General features: G+C 38.0%; 1 protein-coding gene across 2 annotated transcripts in view; it reads left to right on the forward strand.

Annotated features, from left to right (window-relative positions):
- The window catches only part of LOC134208920 (hybrid signal transduction histidine kinase M), a 491,775-nt gene that overhangs the window by 459,722 nt on the left and 12,611 nt on the right, over positions 1-19,442 (forward strand). For both annotated transcript variants that reach the window (XM_062684881.1, XM_062684882.1), the window contains exons 5-6: positions 8,905-9,165; positions 17,787-18,190. In XM_062684881.1, the coding sequence (XP_062540865.1) occupies positions 8,905-9,165; positions 17,787-18,190 (665 nt within the window). The remainder of the gene's footprint in view (positions 1-8,904; positions 9,166-17,786; positions 18,191-19,442) is intronic.

A 19,442-nucleotide genomic window follows, 5' to 3' on the forward strand; every position in this document is an offset into this window, starting at 1 on the left:
CGAGACCCCTACCTCCTTTGGAAACGGAGGCTCCCATACAAATGAAACAGAAATTTCTGCATAACTCGAGAACTGAGCAGAGAATAAAGAATAAATCAATTTTCGGCGAAATGAAGTTCTTCGGGTCTGCTAGTGTGTAATAAAGATCAGATGTATTGGAAGTTGCTCAATAAAGGACTTTCGTAAGCTGAAATATTTTTGGAAAATTTAATATACTTCAGTGATTTAATAAAAAATGCTTACGTCAATTGAACATTTCTGTTTCGGGAAACTTCGCCAAAAATATTCTAAAAATGAATATCATGACCAGAATAACCTGTTTTAGGAGAAGTTGATTCTACTTTTCGCATACTCTTACTACCCTACACTAAATACAGAGTTCAGTTCGACACATGTCGCCTTAACATGATTAGAACGCAATTTTGTCAAAGTTGTCAGTGTTCAGTTCTATCTCGCCGTCTGCGAGAAGCGACCCAAACAAGCCACTTTTCGTTACCGTGTGTCTGCCACAGTGACTAGGTAGCGGATCCCCCGTCTGACAATGTCTCGTTAATTAAATCCTCTTTCATCCGACAATTTTCGCACGTCGCATCCTAACGTTACAACAGCCATTTTGCTCATTAAATGCAAATTTGTTGCAGCCGTCGTTGCGGGCCGTCCCCATCACATCTCTCCAGGTTCCTCCTTGTGCGGGGCACAAACCGAATCCAATGACAGTCGGTTTGTAGCTCATCTAGAACATGACTTGTGAGAGTACACTGCGGTACATTTTGTGGGCCTGTGCAGGTTGCGCAGCACAGGTGACACGAGGAAGGCGGGTGCACGCTGCTTTCCGATGACAGCCAACGCGTGTTCATTTGTCTAACTCAGTGGCGGTGGCGGTGTTTTTCTTTATTGTTGGAAACGGATAGACATATCCCATAGGTATTGTGAGATTTTTGCAAATGCAACTCGTTCAGGGAGTAGACGCCACCAGAACCAGGATGAGCAGCAGCGCGGCCGGACTCGTTTTCGTTATCCGTATAATGATGTTACGCACATTCCTTGAATGGTCCGTGAACTGGGAGTCAGTTGGCAAAAGACAAGCAAATTGAGTAATATGGCGTGGTAGCTTGCGGTGGAAAGTATTTTGCGGAATATCAGGGATATTGAGTTTCAGTAAGAGCTGTGAGATGTCTTCACTTCTTAACAACTTTGTTGTAGTTGGCTATGACAAATGAGTAAGGAAGTAATAAATGAATCTCAAACATTAATTTCAATGATTAATTATTGTTGAGCGTTTTAGGGGAAATGTTACTGAGTTTAAAAACTTCACTATTAAAAATTGAAATCAATGGAGTTAAAGACTTGACTATTCCATTTACTATAGTGGAATCACTGGAATCAATGTTGCGAGTCATAGAAACATTTGGAGTGATAAAACGTTTCGAATGCCTGGCATGGTTATGTTCCTTTCATAGATTTCCATTCTTTCAGCACCATACGAAGAGTAGAAAGGTTCCGGTCCTGTAAACAAGCTTGATGATCCAGCTTTTTCGTTACCATCTATTCCACAGTGTTCTAGAACAAAATATAGATTGAGTTGATTACGACAAGTCAATTTTTGGAGGGAATGAATGCATTCCCAAACTTGTTTTGAAGTACATGTTGAAGACTTTAGAGCATTCAAAGATGCTTAGTTGTCGTACATTATGCATATATTTGAGTGTCTGTAGTTTCTACACAAACATATTACAGAACACTCTAGAACTGCGTGAACATCCGCTTGGAATACGAATGGCCAACTTCCCATGGGAAGCGATATGTCTTTCTCAGGCCCAGTAACTCCTGCTCCCATTTGGTTGTTCAGTTTTGAACCATCAGTATAAAATGTAATTGCTCCTGAGCGAAGTTTCGGTTCTCCATTTTACCATGTATTGCGTCTAGGATCAATTACTTTGAACAGTCGATTGAAATTGTGCTTTCTCTCCATTAAGTCTTCATTGTTTAGTATTAAAGAGTTTATACTGATGTTTTTTAGAATGCTAAGATGACCCTTAAGGTCACCTCTTAAGAGGTTTTCGGATATTCTGATCCTCAAAGCACTCTTTTCAGCTTCTAATTGTACAATTTGATACAAAGGAAGCATGTGCAGTGAAGCATTAGTACACTTGATGGCTCATTGCACCTGTAATTGAAATGGTCGCTAATCGTTGGAGTTTTTTGAGCTTCATCTGAGCATTTTCCTCTATCGTGTTTGGCCGCCAGACCAGGAATTTCTTGGTTTCACTATCGCTGAATATATCCAATGGATCATTTTCAGGCTAAGGCCCCATTGCCTACCAAAAGTTCGTTTACTAATCCCTAGAGCATTTGTCGCTTTATTAATAGCGTGTTCTAAATGCTTGTTCCAGTTAAGTTTGCCATCAAGAACCACGCCAAGGACTGTATTTGAATTCTCCAAACGTGTACCTTTCAATATCATGTTGTTTAGTGAGAATTTCCTCCTACGCGTAAAAGGCACAATAGTGGTTTCGAAAGGATTTAAACTCAATCCTTCACTATCGCACCACGTGAAGACATAGTTTAAGGCAGTTTGCATTCTGTTGGCGATAATGTCGTTGTATTTGCCTTATTCTTCTATGGCAATATCGTCAACGAAACCAATTACTTCGAAGCCCTGGGCTATCAGGTTATTTGAGAAGATCATCTACTATTAAGGACCACCACAAAGGTGATAATATCCCGCCTTGTGGGTACCCTTTGATTGCTCTAATACTAATGTGAGAGTTGCCGAGGTAAGCTGATATTTCTTTTTTTGTTAACATTTCTTTAATTCAAATTACAATGCATTTATCGAAGGCAGCCCTTGCTTTGCACTGTTCAATGTGCAATAACGATCCATAAAAAATGAACAACGATTCGTAAATAACATACGTATGTTCCATTAAACGCTACCATAAATCCACAGAATAGTTCGGGAGATTCCATAAAGAATAATTTTATGATCCATAAAGCTTTGAAAAATGATCCATAAAAACAATATTTTGATCCATAAAATTTCAAATTTGCGCAATTTTTATCCTGATGATGATCCATAATTTTGGTCATATGATCCAGAAGACACTGAATGGAATTATACAAACACGTCTTATGACAAGTAAATGCATTCTACTAAAAGCTTTAAAAAGTTTTCGCATCGTTTTGTTTATGTTTTTCTGTAAGTTTGTGCATAGAATATTGCAATAGGTATGCATGGAATACAAATTTATTATCCTTGTTTCTGTTAATTTATTGATTCCGCGCTTCAATCCGGTTTCGTGGTATTGACTTTTTTTTCAAAAAGAGTAATGCTCACTAGAGTGGTTTTTACACGGTTTTTAAAGGCGGATTTTGGGATTGACATGGGTTTTTATTTGGACGATTTGTATTTAACTCAAACGCATCTTCCATGAAAAATATAATTTTGCTAGACTCGTTTGACGCGTGTTTTTGAAGCGAGCTTCAATTTACGTATATTGCGGGACTTATGTGGATTTGGATTTTGTTTTTAGTCCAATTATGAAATTTAGGTGATTTCTTGACAGATAAATCATCTCAAAATTTAAGTTTTTTTAACTAACTTACTGATGATAATATCGCATCAAATTTTATTAAAAATTTAAGTTGTTTTTTCTTTCTTTTCCATGATTGTTGAGTTAATTGAAGTCAAAATTAGGTAAACTAAAGTTACTAAACTCTGCTTAAGATAATATGTTATAGCATTTGATAAGTGCGACTGTTCTACGTAGACCTGTGCGCCGATCCCATCATCGGTGGCGGCGTGGTAGTCACTTTTGCCCCGTTGGCTTTTATCAGTGGTGGCGTGAACCGGCGTGGGCAAAAAGTCGATGACAAATATAATTAGAACCTTACACATGGATCGCTTTTCACGCGGGTTAATTCACCCAACTAGCGGCCTGCCATCCGCCATACAGTCCTGTTTAAAATTTTGGCATATACAATTTCGGAAGATTTTAATACTTTTAATAATAGTATAGAAATCTTACTTATCCTATTTTTATATTATTTAAATACAGTATCTATAAAAGGCTTACATTTCTTGTATTAAAACCTTGCAGATTTGTATATGCCAAGACTTTATACAATAATTAAAAAAATTGTTTTTGGGTGTGTTTGCGCATTTTTTGAGATTCACAGATTTTCAGAAATTCACACGAATTTTTTAAGCAGTTCTTCAAACAAAAACCGGATAAAACGGATTCCCATTTGAGATGTTTTTCGCGGATTTCGCTATCAACCCGTTTTTCGCGATTTATGTATTATGTATTATGTTTATTTCTACGATAGTCTGTTAGTTTACAAGTAAGCTACGTGGATTTTGGGATTTACGCGGTAGGTCTCGCCCGCGTACCTTTCTTGCAATATTTTACAATTGCCATCAACCCAACAGCACTCGGCTATGTTCTCGATACATTTTGGCGAATGTGTTGCCGAATTTCGGTAATTTTTATCAATTTTTCATATAGTAATCGTTACCGAAATTTTTCCGGTGAAAATTTAAATATCGTCAGCCATCCAATTAATTCTTGGTAATGAAAATAATTCTTGAAGCGTTGATGTTATTCAAAACTGTTATTTATAAATGTTGTTTAATGACAATGTTTTCGACGGCAGAAATTGCCGAAGGAATTCCCAAATAAATTTCCGATTGTGTTCCAGAGAAACTTTCCGAAAGAATTTCTGAAGGAATTTCTGGAAGAACTCAAGAAGGCATTTTTGCCCAATTTCTGAAAGAATTTCGGAAAGAGCTCATGAAGGAATTCCTTACACACTCAATTTTTATTTCTGCAGCTCGGCAAAAATCCGCACAACCGTGCGCCAGCAAAATAAATAACTGATATTCCGGCAAAAATAGCGTTTGTTAGCTGATTTTCGGCAAAATATTTGCTGATTATCAGCAATTTTGACAGAAATCTCGGCAAAAAACATGTTTGCTGGGGCACGGCCGTGCGATTCTCGGCTACAGTTAAACATTTTGATGAGACCCCGGTAAAAAAATTAAGTGTGTACGAAAGATAATTTAGATAATTTCTTAATAAATACTCAAAGTAATTCACAAAGGACTTCTTGAAGGAATTTCCGGTGGATTTTCTACAGGAATTATTGAAGTTTATTGAATAAATTCGATAAGGAATTTTCCATGGAATCCTTTAAGAAATTTTCCAAGTAAATCCTGAAGAAATTTTCGTAGGAATTTTGGAATAAACTTTCGAAGAAACTCTCAAGGAAATTTCGGAAGAATTCTTTAAAGAATTTAGTAATTTTCGAAGGAATTCCAGCAAAAATGAAGAAATATCCATTGCTTTGGAAATTTGAGAATGTCTCAAATTGGAATTCATTTGAATATTCTTAAGGAATTTCCAAAGATTTCATGCTAGAATTTCGGAAGGGTTTCCTAGAGGAATTTCTGAAAGTATTCCTAAAGAACTGAAGTTTTCCTTTTTTAAGAAATACCCGGAAGAAATACTGAAGGAATGCCAAAGGTTTCCCTGAAAAAAAAAAACGTTTCGAACAGTTTCTTGGAGGAACTTTAGAAGCAAATCCTGAAAAGAGCATCTAAGAAATTCCTGGAGGAATTATCAAGATTATTTTCAAATTGAATGACCAACGGAAACTTAAGAAAAAATGTATAAAGAGCTACCGGAGTATTTATCGAAAGAATTCTCTGAGGTATTTACTGAAGAAATATTCAAGTCATTTCCAAAATAAATCTCTGGGAGATTCTCCAAACGAATTTCTGAATATATTTTTGAAATAAGACCAGGATAAATATTCCTAAAACATCGCAAGGAATATTAGAAAGAAATCCTGAAGTAAATACCCAAGGCATCCCTGGAATACCTGAAGAAGTATGATGTGGTGATGGATCGAATGTTAGCTTAATATTTTGGGTATTTATCTTGTCATGCAGCCTTAATTCCAAAGTCACAACAGGGTTTTGTTTTACTGTTGTCCTGGACATTAGTAAGACTCTATATTAACTACGGAATTCTGACTGCATGCCAAGAAAAACACCCAAAATATCCACATTACAGTCGTTCTATCGTTCCAAGTTTTTGGAGAAACATTTTGAAGAATTTCTAGACACTTTTTCAATAAAATTACTAAGTATGTATGTACACCCAACCGGCGGTTGTTAGATTTTCTAAAACCTGTATAAGAACTGGGCATATGCGAAATTGATAGATTCTTATACAAATATTGTATAAGAATCTAACAATTTTGTAAGCTTTTCTTACATTTTTCGTATAAGAACCTAACAATTTCGCATATGCCCAGTTCTTATACAGGTTTTGGTAGATTCTTATACAGCATTGTTGGAAAATCTAACAACCGCCGGTTGGGTGTATGTATGTAGTTAGCCACCATCCTGGCTAGAGTCTTGCTCTGCATGCGGTTCCACTTGACAGTAAGGTCAAATTTCAATATGATTTTGAATTCAACATATTGCTGTATGAAGGGCCAAAAATGGGGGTGATGGACCTGTAAGCAGAGACACTTACACGAAACCCACGGGAAAATAAGAATCTCCTTCCAGCAGAATGATCCAACAAAAAGAATAATTAAATTTGCAATACTTGTCAAGCTTTCCACGGGATGGTTTGTTTGAAGAAGGGCGCGTCAACTGGTTAACAACTATTGGAGATTAAAGTAATAGACGCGAACGGCTGATACTTTCCTTCCTTGACTCCGATTGGCTACCACTTCATTGGCCAGTTGTAACTTTATTGATGCCCTGATGCTCCCTCCCAACCCCGTCTCATATATTTACAGTCAAATAAGTAATATTGTAAGTGAAATTTAGGCATGTGTAGAAAGTATATGGAATATTTCTAGACCAACATTTGAATAGGACGTAACAGCCAAAATGTATTCCTTCTTATACTTCGTACATATATAGCTATGTATGTAGCCGAAAAATCAAAAGGAATAAATGTTGGTTGTTACGCCCTTTTCAAATGTTGGTCTACATTTATCTGGCAGATAACTCTGGAAAGTTACTGTGCTCCAATACTTTACTCTGAAACATCAACTTCATCGTTAATTTAGGTTATAAATAAGGTTATAAATCCTGTAAGCACAACGTAATACCGCTTTTACTAGACCTCGGGCCTGTATCAGAAAAAAATATTCCTGACGGCATATGTAGTCGTAAATCTACTGAAAAAATAATAATAGATATATACAATATATAATATAACATATGTATTATAAGATAAGTTAAGATATAAGATGAAATACGTGAGAAGAAGCAATGTGATGAGTATGAAACAATAGTAATGAATATTTAGAACATAATATAGGGTATCTGTTCCTATATCAATAACAATAAGGCAATGCGCATATGAAATGCATTGATTTCTCACCCAATAATCAAGAAATATGAGAATAATTATGCTCGGCTCACGTAATTTTTAATTGAAAACAATTTGGTAACTTCAAAAATGAAATTTTTATCACATTATAGAAGTATTTAGCTGAAAAACATCATCACCGCCATGCATTTTTCAATAAAATTACTAAGGACGATAAAATACTATTAAAATTTCGTAATATTTGAAGCTGTCTGACAACATTTGAATAGATCAACTGATCGACACCTACAGTTACAATGTTTACTGCTGACGCCAAATTACCAATCAACCGTTATGGCGCCGCGAGTTCCTTCCATAAGGTTCGAGATGAATATGTCACACTGATGTATATCGTCACGCTGGCGCCGACTTAAACTTCCGGGGATCGTACTGTTGTAAAATGTACAACACCTTTGAAAAAAGTACACTTTTCGTTCACAAGAGCGACGATACTGTGTGAGTCTCATGCAAATCCCAGAAGGTTAATAGTGACTTCGAATTTACGACTATTTATTTCTTATCACAAAAAAACTATCAATCTAGATAAAATAATTAAAACCGTTTGGGAAATAATTGAATGTAAAATTTCGATTCTTGACTTAATTGAAAATTTATTTATTTTATAATTTTAAATTTATTTGAAATTTGTCGCAAAAAAATGGAAATTCCAAAGTATTTATCGTGGGAACGCAGAAAAATATTTTTCAAAGGTGAGGTGTTTTTTGTGGAAACAATGGAGTTTAACAATGGTTCAACATAATGAGCATCCAAATAAATTTTCATCTGGTTTTCATTTCAATGGATTGTTAATCAAGGAAGGAAAACCCCAATCTAAAGGAAGCTAATCTTTCATATCGCCTTCGATGATATATAAAAGTAAAGCATTATATAGCAGAAAATTAATTTGTCATGTCATTGTCTTCCTTTTCTAATTAGTGAAGTACCCACCACATTTGACTTGGGGCAATTGATCATCCTCGCTTGAATTCTTGTTTAATGCCAGCATGTTCATAACACTCGGCTGTGGCGTGCCATTTCTCTGTTTTAATGTGGCTCATTTTCTTTTTTGTTCCTGGTTTCCATGTCGAGAAGTTATGGAACAATATGCAAGCCAACTTTATTAAAGGTATGATGCATGTGTATGTGCGTATGTGTACAAATTTTGTAGACACACTTTTTGGAACTTAGCATTATCCCGTTTACTCGCAACAAGTTGCATTCGACAGGGAATGCGATCCCATTGTTTGCTATTGAAAATTGGCCCGATTTAACATTGTATTTTGGAATTATTGAAAAATCATTGTTTTTTCCTATAACTTATATTAGTTGTGACTGTTTGATAAAGAACCAAATGATAAATTGCTTTGCCTCTGACGGCATCTAGATGCGTTTTCCCCAAGTGGTGAAGCATGAGATTTTCCTTTGTCATTACGACAAAGATGTCGACAGCTGCTGTTCATCTCAATCATTAACCTAGACTTCGTTTCCTTGTTTCTTCTCGTTGCAGGAATGCCAAAATCTCATCGAGGAGAATCGCCGTCTGGTGACTCTGGCCGCCAATAGCGGATATGCTATCAACGGTGTGATGAACGGCGGTGGCAGCAGCAGCAGCAATGCCGGTGGAATAGGAGGTGGAGCGAACGGGAGCGGTAGCAGTAGCCTTGCAACTCTTGGGCTCGGTCTTGCCGGTGGGGGAGCGACCTACTCCAATGTCGAAACTGTGATCCTTCAAACTCAGGTGGAAACCCTGCAGTGGCAACTAAAGCAGGTGGGATATTCATGTAACTTGATTTGTATAACAGGGAGGTGATTTTCATGAACAAATCTCGCTAAACTTTTCAAATGGACCTACGTAACACTTTTTTCATGAATTTATTTGAGTATTGTAATCAAAAGCTTTCATATTGGTCTGTTGATTGCGCTATTCGAATTAATTTATGAAAAAAAATTGATACTTAGGACCTTTTGAAAAGTTAAGCGAGAATTATCAAATCATTGATAGAAACGAAGCTTAACAAAAAAAAATCTGTATTATAAAGGAATAGAAGTGTTAACCTTTTAGTGCGCAGTAACCAACTGATAAGTTAATTCCGACTTTAAAAACTTGCAGCATTATTACAGTATAATCGCCTTATTTGTAAATTTATCTTATAAGGTTTCATAATTTTTCAATTATTGTCACCGATCGCCTGACTGCTGGTGACAAGTTTTGTAAGTCTTATTAGCAATTGTAAGTGAAGTTTTCCTTCGTTCAACCATGCAGAAGTTCCCAGTCAAGCACAAAACCCGATGACCACATGTCACCAAAATTTGATTTAATGTCTTCGTACCTATAAACACCATAACTCTCAAAACTTAGCTCCCAGATACTTGATGACATTTTCCACGCATCGCTGATTAAGAAACCGCGAGGTCGTAGTGCCTTTAGAGTTGAATTTATCGATATTGCAGTGCAGCAAAAGAGTAGGTACCATCGCATCGCTACTGTTGACCTGCAGCGTCATGCGTCAACGGCTTCTGCCTGCTGACGCAGACCCAACTGACCGAGTGATAGTGAACCACATTTTTTTTTGCTTCAACCATCATCATGGTCGTGTTTTTGTTTTTGAGTGATTTTCTCCACTCTTTTCGCCTACCACCCGGGGCAGTTTTTGGAGTTGGACGGCCGAACGTATTTGGCCATACCGTTCGTTGGAGTGTGCAAGTTATTATAATTTGCGACGAAAATTTCCAGGTCACGACGTTCTGTTCTAATTAGTGTGATTGATGCATCGGGTTGGAGAGTTCGGATGAAGACATCAAACTTGATGGCCCTTTGAAAATTAAAACGCTCACAATTAGGAACGTACGAGAGGCTTGGTGAAGCACTTGAGGTTCGGCCTGATTTCGTTGCTGCTTGTGCTGGGTGTGGGCCATTATGGGCCACTTGACTCGGCCTGCATTATTTCTAATTGCATGCATTTGGTAATTTGCTGGTGGCCTTGGGATATTCACTGATTAATTTTTTACTTTATATAGTTTGAACTAAGCGAAAGTGTAGCTATTTTCAATATTTTCTTGAGCTTCATACAGTTTGTATGAAACGAAGAAAAAATTGAAAAACTTTACATCCATTTGTCTCAAAACTATGTTTTTGTCAATTACACCCCTTTGTGTTTGACCCTCTCAATTACAATTTCTGGTCTTTGACATCGAAATTCACAAAAAAATCGTTCGTATTAGTTAATGCCTGGTACAAATATCACGTCTTTACTCAGAATGTTTCTCACGTGCAAGATTCTGCTTTCTTTGAATAATTCTAGTGCGCTTTCAAAACGTCAAGTTGCACGAGGGACGGCTGATAGGGTTACAGCTTGAGGTATCAAATCTTTCAAAGGTTAGGTCGATCGACTACAAAGCAAGACCACGCTGAAAATGGCTGGACTCGATTCGGTACGAAAAGAAATTTTTGTTCGACAAGATAAATATTGAAATTGGGCATGACTGAGATTTGCCAAAAAAGGGTTTGAATACTGAAGATGAAACAGATTTTTTTTAGAAAGTACACTAGACAATACAGATTTTGAGTCAAAAATGTCTAAGCTTTTAAGATAGACGAAGAATTAGAATACTTACATTTTCGCTATAACGCCCTTTTCAAATGTTGTTAACCACATGTACTCATCGACGTTTTAGTGTGGTGTAAAGCTAACTGTATATATGATGCGTTACTTGTGAGATAACTATTTGATAGCTTATCGTTCCATTTAATAAAGTGAATTTTGAGTTTATCTAATGATTAGTCAGTCCTCTGCTATCGAATTTGTGAATTTCCGAACAATGTTTCGGCCAATCCTTTGAGAGATCCTCGGACATTATTTTTGAAAAATTTTTTGGGTTCAGTAGTATTTTGTCTCAATTAACCCTTTCGTTACCAACCCCCTTTTTGAAAACGAAAACAATAATCCTTTTGGCTGTTACTTTTATGTCTTTCGAATTTTTTTTTCGCAATTTTCACCAAAAGAAGCGGAATTTATTCAAATTTCAGGGGCTCTATGCATTTTTAGGACTGGCCACTTGATACCGGAGTTATTTCGGATTTAAAATGGGTGTTAGCTTTTGGCCATATGTCAGGAAGTGATTATTTTAGATATTTTCAATAGAAGCGACGTATAAACTATACCAAATTTGATCAGGAATTTGATCGGTCCGAAATATGGCCGGACGTTCCGCCGGAACCTGTTACGGGGTCACTTTACGGAAATAGGCGAATATTACCATGCGACCAATCAAACTTCATGATTTAAAAAGTGATGGTATTCTATGGTAGTTTTGCACTTCCTGGACCGTATTTGAGCCAATTGGAACCGGTAAACGGTTTTACCATGTACCGGTTCAAGGGACTATTTTGGAAAATAACCAAACCCCATCATGCTGCATATCAAACTTCATGATTTCAAAAGTAAAGGCATTCTATAAAAGTTTTGTACTTCCTGGACCGTATTTGAACCGATTGGTACCGGTAAACGGTTTTACCATGAACCGGTTCAAGGTACAAATTTGGAAAAAAAAGCAAACTCCATCATGTGGCGTATCAAACTTCATGATTTCAAAAGTTATGGCATTCCATGATAGTTTTGCACTTCCTGGACCGTATTTGAACCGATTGCAAGAAGCAAGATACAAAGAAATTATGCAAGGTGAAGAACCGAAGTAGATGACGGAACTTAACGGAAAGCAAACGGAGTGATCTTTCAGCGATTGCTTCAATTAACTACTTGATCTTCTTACTTAAAAGTCAAAGGGTTTATTTGTTTCGGGTTGAACACATTTGGAATTGGTGCGGAAATGGAAATATTTCTCTAGATCATGGCCATGTCTACAAACTAGTCACATACCTGCGCAGGTTTTCTTCTTCGTCTACTTGCTGGGTTTCGCCGGCGCGATGGCGGCGAACCGGTTCGGAACGATGCCGTCGAACCTGTTCGTGGCGATGGTGGCGAAGCTGTCCTTGACAATGACGGCGACAGAAGAATCGCCTAGCTGCAGGATGGTGCGCAGATGATGAGCCCGTGGAAGTATGACCGAACTAAAGTTGCGAAGTGGGTGGCGGCTGAACGGAAGGCCTTCGATTTTATCGTGAGAACTGCGTCGACGGATGTCGCGCTTCCCGGGTTGATCTTCCCCTCCGGACAAGGGCCAACGTACCTCCGCACGGCTTCGCTTTTTACGGCTATGACGGGCTATGACTATGATGTAATGAACCCCCGCCTTCGGTTTCAATCCGGCACTGTGGTACGCTTGTGGCGACGTATTCCACGCGCCGAGCTCTCCGAACGGTCCGTAGGGTTTGGAAAGTTTTGGACCACCGTCGATTAATTGGCGATTGATGGTTCACTTTTCGCTTCACTTTACGCACGAAACTTCAGCACTATTCGTTTCGCTACCCCGAAGGGCGGGCCTTGACGGGCCTAAACGATCAAACGGCGGAAATGCCGCAAACCCTTTTCGTCTACTCCGGGTCGATTCCGAAATTCCAGCCCGTACTAAAAAAAAGTTGCACGCGCTGTGGAATTCCAACGCGAAACATTAATTAACATTAAACAGATAACGAGTAGTTCGACAAAAAATTACCTTTTTTGGTACACTACACTATTTAAAATAGAAATTTGCGAGAGTCGGCTACATCGACAACAGAATAAAATCTAAAGAACGAACGAAAAAAACAAATTACAGTCACGTACAAAATCACTTTAATTACCTCGACAAACTGAACCTTACTCAAACTCTTTAATAAAAAATTCTCAAAACTCGCAAAACTTTTAAATGCCAGCCGTAATGGAAGCGAAATGAACGAGTTTGAGTTTGTTCTTGAACAAGAAACCTTCTGCAACAATTAACCCATTATTTAGCAATTGCGCCAATTTAAATTTCAAATGGCGACATAGAGTTTGCGCTTCGGAGACATCGAGCTAACTTTACTACATTGAACATCACAAAGCTTCGTTGCCATATTGAATATGGCTGCCGTCATAGTACTCAAACATCACAACATTTAGTCGACTCGAGACACAAACCATGTCGACGAAATGCTTTCTCGTTTACCCGTTTCGAATCTAATTTGAATATGGACATTATTTTACTTAAAGAGAAAAAAATGTCAAAAGCTACAAATATTAAATTCAACTAAAATAGACGACACGTAAAAACTATTAGACTCAATAACAATAATAAAAATTAACTTCAAAAACTTATTTACACTTGATTTTACTTAAAGAGATAGAAACGTCTGAAGCTACGAAAATTTACGTAAATTAAAAACGGTAAAAAACGTAAAACATTATAATTTCTATAGTATATGTTTTATGTGGAATCCGCTAAGGATTCATCAGAGGAGGTTCTCAAATAACTTTTGAAAGAATTTCAAGAAAAAATCCCAAAGGAATTTTTAATGGAATTTCAAGAGATTTTCCTGAGGAAATTCCTAGAGGAATTCCCAAAAGGATTCTAAGACGACGTCTCGAATGAATTCCTTGAAGAATTTTTAGAGAAATTCTAGCAGGAATTTTTAGAGAGCTTTCGGAGGAATTCTCAAAAGATTTCCCAAGAGAAATCCGCCTGGAAATTCGTTGGGAAACAATTTCAAAAATTCTTCACGGGGAAATACCATATGAGTTTTCTGAAAAATTTTCTAAACAATTTTCAAAATATTCCACCTCCGTGGACGGATTTAGAATCTGAGGATCAAAATCCGCAACTAAATATTTAATTTGAAGCAGATTGATTGCCTAAACTACCACTGTAAATAGTCCAATACGCACCTTGAGAAGCGATCCCTTTGATTTGAATTCCGCTTATCTTATGTTATGATTCGCAATTAGCAATTAAAACATATTTGCTTCTGATGCAGTTATGCTCAACATGCAAAAAAATGGCGGCAGAAACTCCGCGTTTGGTGAGTAGCGATATGTTTTTCGATTTTTGTTGTTTCAATTTCAAAGCCTACTTTTCATTTCAATGCCCTAAAAGCTTACTGTCAAGTATCTGAATAGGTTAAGATAAATTATTTCTAAATTAATTATCTTTAATTAACCTTTAATTTATTGATATCTCATGAGGTGGACGGATTTCTGTCCCACATGCTTAGAAATGCATCGGATCGGATATCCCTCAACTCCATAAATAACGATATCCCATAACAAATGTTAGCATGAATTGAAGTCAATGATTTGCGTTTTTTCTTTTTTGAATGAAATATTACAAGTCAGTCAAAAAGTCGCGGTGCGGCAGAAGCCATTTGACATACACAACTTGATACTCATGGCTTGCTTGTTCTGCTCTTCTTTCAAAAAATCTCAAAGCGTGGAGGAAGTCTTCGTTTTCTTACTGAAGGTTTCCGTAGAGGCAGTGTACGCTTTCTTGATCGAACTTGATCTGTAGTACGATAAGCCTCCATTGATTCATCAGTAGCAGTGATGGGAAATGTAAAAAAAAAATCATGGCATTGCTAATTTCCTAATAACTTTTTTCAATAGTCATTTGCAGTTCGGATTTTTTGATCAACATGTAGTACTTAAAGGGTTCTATTTGCACGATCCCGATCGTATGTGCTTTTAGTATGACGTTGGTGTTGTATGTCCCGGGTATGCTACATATTTTGATCTCATACATATCCAGTTTTTGGCTATTATCAAAAGCATACGCACATAAATATGAGTTAATAATTTCAATCATATCATCTGCCTATGATGATACTCCGAAACTATATTCCCTACCAACCATCCAACTCCTTGACATCTATGAGGGCGTCGGTGAGTCGCTGGCCTCTCGTTAAGTAGATGCCATATCATCATTTCCTTCCCTTTCCCTAGTAACGGAGAAGATGGGCGTGGCCGGCAATGGTAGCTTTTATGCCTTATCATTTTGGACCTCCAATTGGGTTGCTATTAAATCTCAAATAGTAATCCATAAGCAATTGGGGTAAGGAAGTTAAAGAATATACATGACAGCTATCAGTATGGAATCTACGAAATACTCCGTTACAACGCATCGCAACGCAACGAAACATGTAGTACTTAAAGGGTTCTAGAACTTTGTCGAACAGATCATTGCTCAAAATACATGAGAGCGAGATTAAAAAATGTCACGGAATGTCATGACATTACCATATTTAGAGGAATTTTCTGTTACAAAAAGTTTTCGGGTCGCTTAAGGGCTACATGTTTACATGGAAAACATAATTGTAAATTTAAATTTAAAAAAGTTAATAGCAAATTAGTCCTATGAAGCCTAAATGACATTTCTCGTCACTGAATTCAGTAGTAGTTTCATTCGGGTTGGGTATGATTACGTACTGCGTAGCTCGAAATGTATCTTGAGCTTCTGGACTCGAATTCGACAACAATCAGATATAAGGTTCCAAATCTCAGGTTCCAAGATTTTCAATATTTGAAATTGAAACAGATCGATTAGGACATTCTGCCAATAAGATTTCTCAGCTGAAAGTTTGCATTCACCGTTTGACGAATGTCTTCGTAATTGGTTAGCGAGTGATCTAAGCATCTACTCTTCATATCTTTAGAAGAGCTTTTTTCTATGTGACGAAGAATCTGTCGGCATGACCATTACAAATTGGAAGTTTCCGTGCTGGTGGTAAAATTTTCCGAATGCTTCCGGAATAAATTACGTGCCTTTGAGACACATTCTTAAAGCTTCTTAATCATCATTGTTGTGGTGGATCTAATGATCCAAAAGACTCTCACGATCTGTAATGAATTTTCATGTTGGCAAGAAATATCTTCCCTTTCACTTACCCATCGTAATCTAAATGAAGATAAACAAAATTAGCTATGAAGAAAAGGTTGTTTCCACTGGTAGGACATCTTCGAATATAGTTTCCAATATATCAATCAATATTTGGCCTATATACAAAACTTCTGACTAGAGATTTAATCTCTGCATTCCTGGATGGCAAATACGAAACTGATTGAGAACAAGTGATTGTAATGACTGCAGAATGATGATTCGATTTATTAACATCAGGAACCCATTTGCTTCAGATAGTAATTCATATATTTTGTAGAATAATTATCTTGAACTTGTTTGAGGACCATTTGAATATTGATATGCTTTTAGACTCTGGCTTGATCAATTGACTGGTGATTGGCAAAGCTGATACTTATTCTGTTTAAATACTAATAATATCTGTTTCTATTTGCAAACTAGCAATATAATAACCTTCTTTTCAAATGCTGTCAAATCCAACCGAAAAAGAACGTCAGCGTTACTAAAAATTTAAGTCTTCAGGAATTCAAGCTTGACATCATATTGCAGCACAGTCAATGCCCAACGCTGAAGTCTGTATGCCTTCTCTTGATATACCAAGAAGCGGTTTGTGATCCATCTGCAGAATAATGCTTTCCAAATAATATCATTAGTGCAGCAAATATCAATGCTATAGTTCTTTTCTTGTCCTCAAGCGTAAGTCCTTTCAGCATCAGTGAAATACGAGAAACGTGACAAACATCCTGATTGGAAATATCTGGAAATCGATGAAGCAGGACTGTTTCCATAACATTTTGTGATGCATTGGCACCCACCTTTATCTCCAGGTTTGGGTTGAAGAGCGTCAGTAACCGGTCTGATTGAAAAACGTCGTTGAATTGTTCAAAAGACTTTTGACAAATCTCGAGGAAGCAGCCACGAATGTTGATTGGCTTCTAAAACTTTGTTCTGTGGAATAATCTGCGCAGATCCTTACATTGCCGTTAGATTACCGAACTACTTCTACTGAAAATAGTAAACCTCTATCTTAAAAAAAAGTAGTCATCACTTTTTTAATACTCTCACTCCCCATTTCGCACAACTTACTTTACACAGTGGGAAGTGGGAAATAACCAGTAAGAAGTACGACGTCACACTTTTCACACCTCATTTCTCACTTTTCAAATTACCTATTCGGCCAAATGTCCTGCTCAGCCTAATGACATGTTCCGTCAAATGACATATTCGTCAAATGACTTTCGGCCTAATGGTCTGTTCGGTCAAATGACTTTCCGCACAGTGGCCTTCGGCCGAACGGTATTCGGCCGAACGGTATTCGGTCAAACGTCCCTTCTCCGTACTTGCCACACAAAATACATATCTCTGCAACAATGGCGGGCTTAGAAAATCTTTCAAATAATAGCTGAGGAAATGCTAATAGAAAAATTGAAAAGCAGGTCAAGCTCCAGATAGAAAGTAGTGCCATATAAAACGAAGAAGAATCCTGAATAATAGTTTTCGATAGGCGTGGTCGTTTTCGTAGGTGACATATATCTTGGTCGGAGGAATGTTAACCTCCAACATCGAATACCTCGTATCAATAACGCCTTTGTAACAATGGTATTTTTTCTATTGCCCTTCAACCAGGTCGACTCCAGCCGACAGATGTACCGTGCCGTGATGGAGGAGGTCGTTCGCTACCTGGACCGATGCTACCGGAGTCTGGACGCGTTGCAACCGAACATCATCGGCCGGTCTAAGAGTGTCCTCCAGGTGTCGAAGGTGCACAGCAGCAGTAACCACAACAACAGCATCAACCACGACTCGGACAGTAGCAGTGCCAGCAGTCCCCGGGCCCGCAGCAGTACCAATCTCAACGATGTTCAGAGAACCTACACCAAAAAGCAGCAGGAGTTGCTGCAGCTTCACCACCAGCAGCAGCTGCATCAACAACATCCGGCCAGTTCGGGGTCCGCCACTCCGCTGCTGGACGACGAATGTGCGCCGCCTTCGCCTGCCAGCTCGTACAGCACTTTCCGAGATTTTACCTGGTGAGTCCTTATTTGACTATTTGACTTCCTAAATTCGTGGGTCACACACCATGATGAGTCATTTCCATTCACAGTTTTTCATATGCACTACTTTTAAAATAGACAGACTGGTCATAGGTTACCAGTTATTGGGGGAATCCCAAGTGGCTTTCAATATTCTAGAAAATGTTATTGTGTACTTCTTCATCTTAACCACAAGGCGCGCGGGTGCAAAACTAGCGCATTTCAAATATCAATTCGATGATTCTATTTGACAGTATTGTTAACCTTCGACGTGATATACAGATTGTAAAATGTGACTCATTTTAGATATTATTCTGTTAGGAAGATAGCATTTCAGCTCTGGTATCAGTGGATTGTGCTTTCTATATGTATACCTAAATAGATTCTTCTAACACAGCATGTCGCCGTTCTTATTGTCCACACGTCAACAACCAGAGCAAACGAAGAAATCTATCAGCACGGCGGCGGACCGCCAATCTTGTCATCGTGTCCCGGCATGTTTGCACCACCGCCCGCAGTTGCCGAAGAAAATCACCTTACCACCGACCACCATCTCATAAACAAAACGATGCGCTAATTTATTGGTAGCACGTGTTAATTATACACACAAAAACCTAGCGGCCCCCAAGCCGACACAAACGCATAGCGACGCATGGTGAAAATAAACATACAAAACATGCATCAAGTCGCGAGATGATGCTTCCAAATTCACGTCTCGGTTCGAATTATGGCCGGCTGGTTCTACCCGCGCGAAAGAGATAAAAGGGCATATTTCTTACGGGCGAGTGTCATCGGCGACTACAGGGCGACGACGCCGGCTGCCCTCCGCAACATGATACCCTAAATGCACCAGTCAGTGGTGTCAATAGCCGCACTGCAGGGCATCCACGGTGCGTGACAATAAAAGAGCGGATTAGTGTCAATCGGACAAATTTGGGATGTTTGCGCTTTATGGTCGTTCTAGTTTGCTTTTCCTTGTATGCTGTTCGGGTTCAAAAAATATCAGTAGATACAGACACTATAAGACTTTTCTTGACAAACTGAAGTAGTTCTGGTTTTCGGAATTATTTCGGATCAGTTTGAAAAAAATCGTGGGATATAAATTAAACAGGTTGCTCAAACAAGTTGTTTTTCTAACATTTGTACTGAATATCATATTTTGGCAATCAATGTTTCTCTTCCGTTTGCATAGTAATTTAAGATTCTGAAGTCATTTAATTTCTCAATAAGAGAAATATCCTCTAACCGA

The sequence above is a fragment of the Armigeres subalbatus genome, chromosome 2 (assembly GCF_024139115.2).
Source record: "Armigeres subalbatus isolate Guangzhou_Male chromosome 2, GZ_Asu_2, whole genome shotgun sequence".
NCBI lineage: Eukaryota > Metazoa > Arthropoda > Insecta > Diptera > Culicidae > Armigeres > Armigeres subalbatus.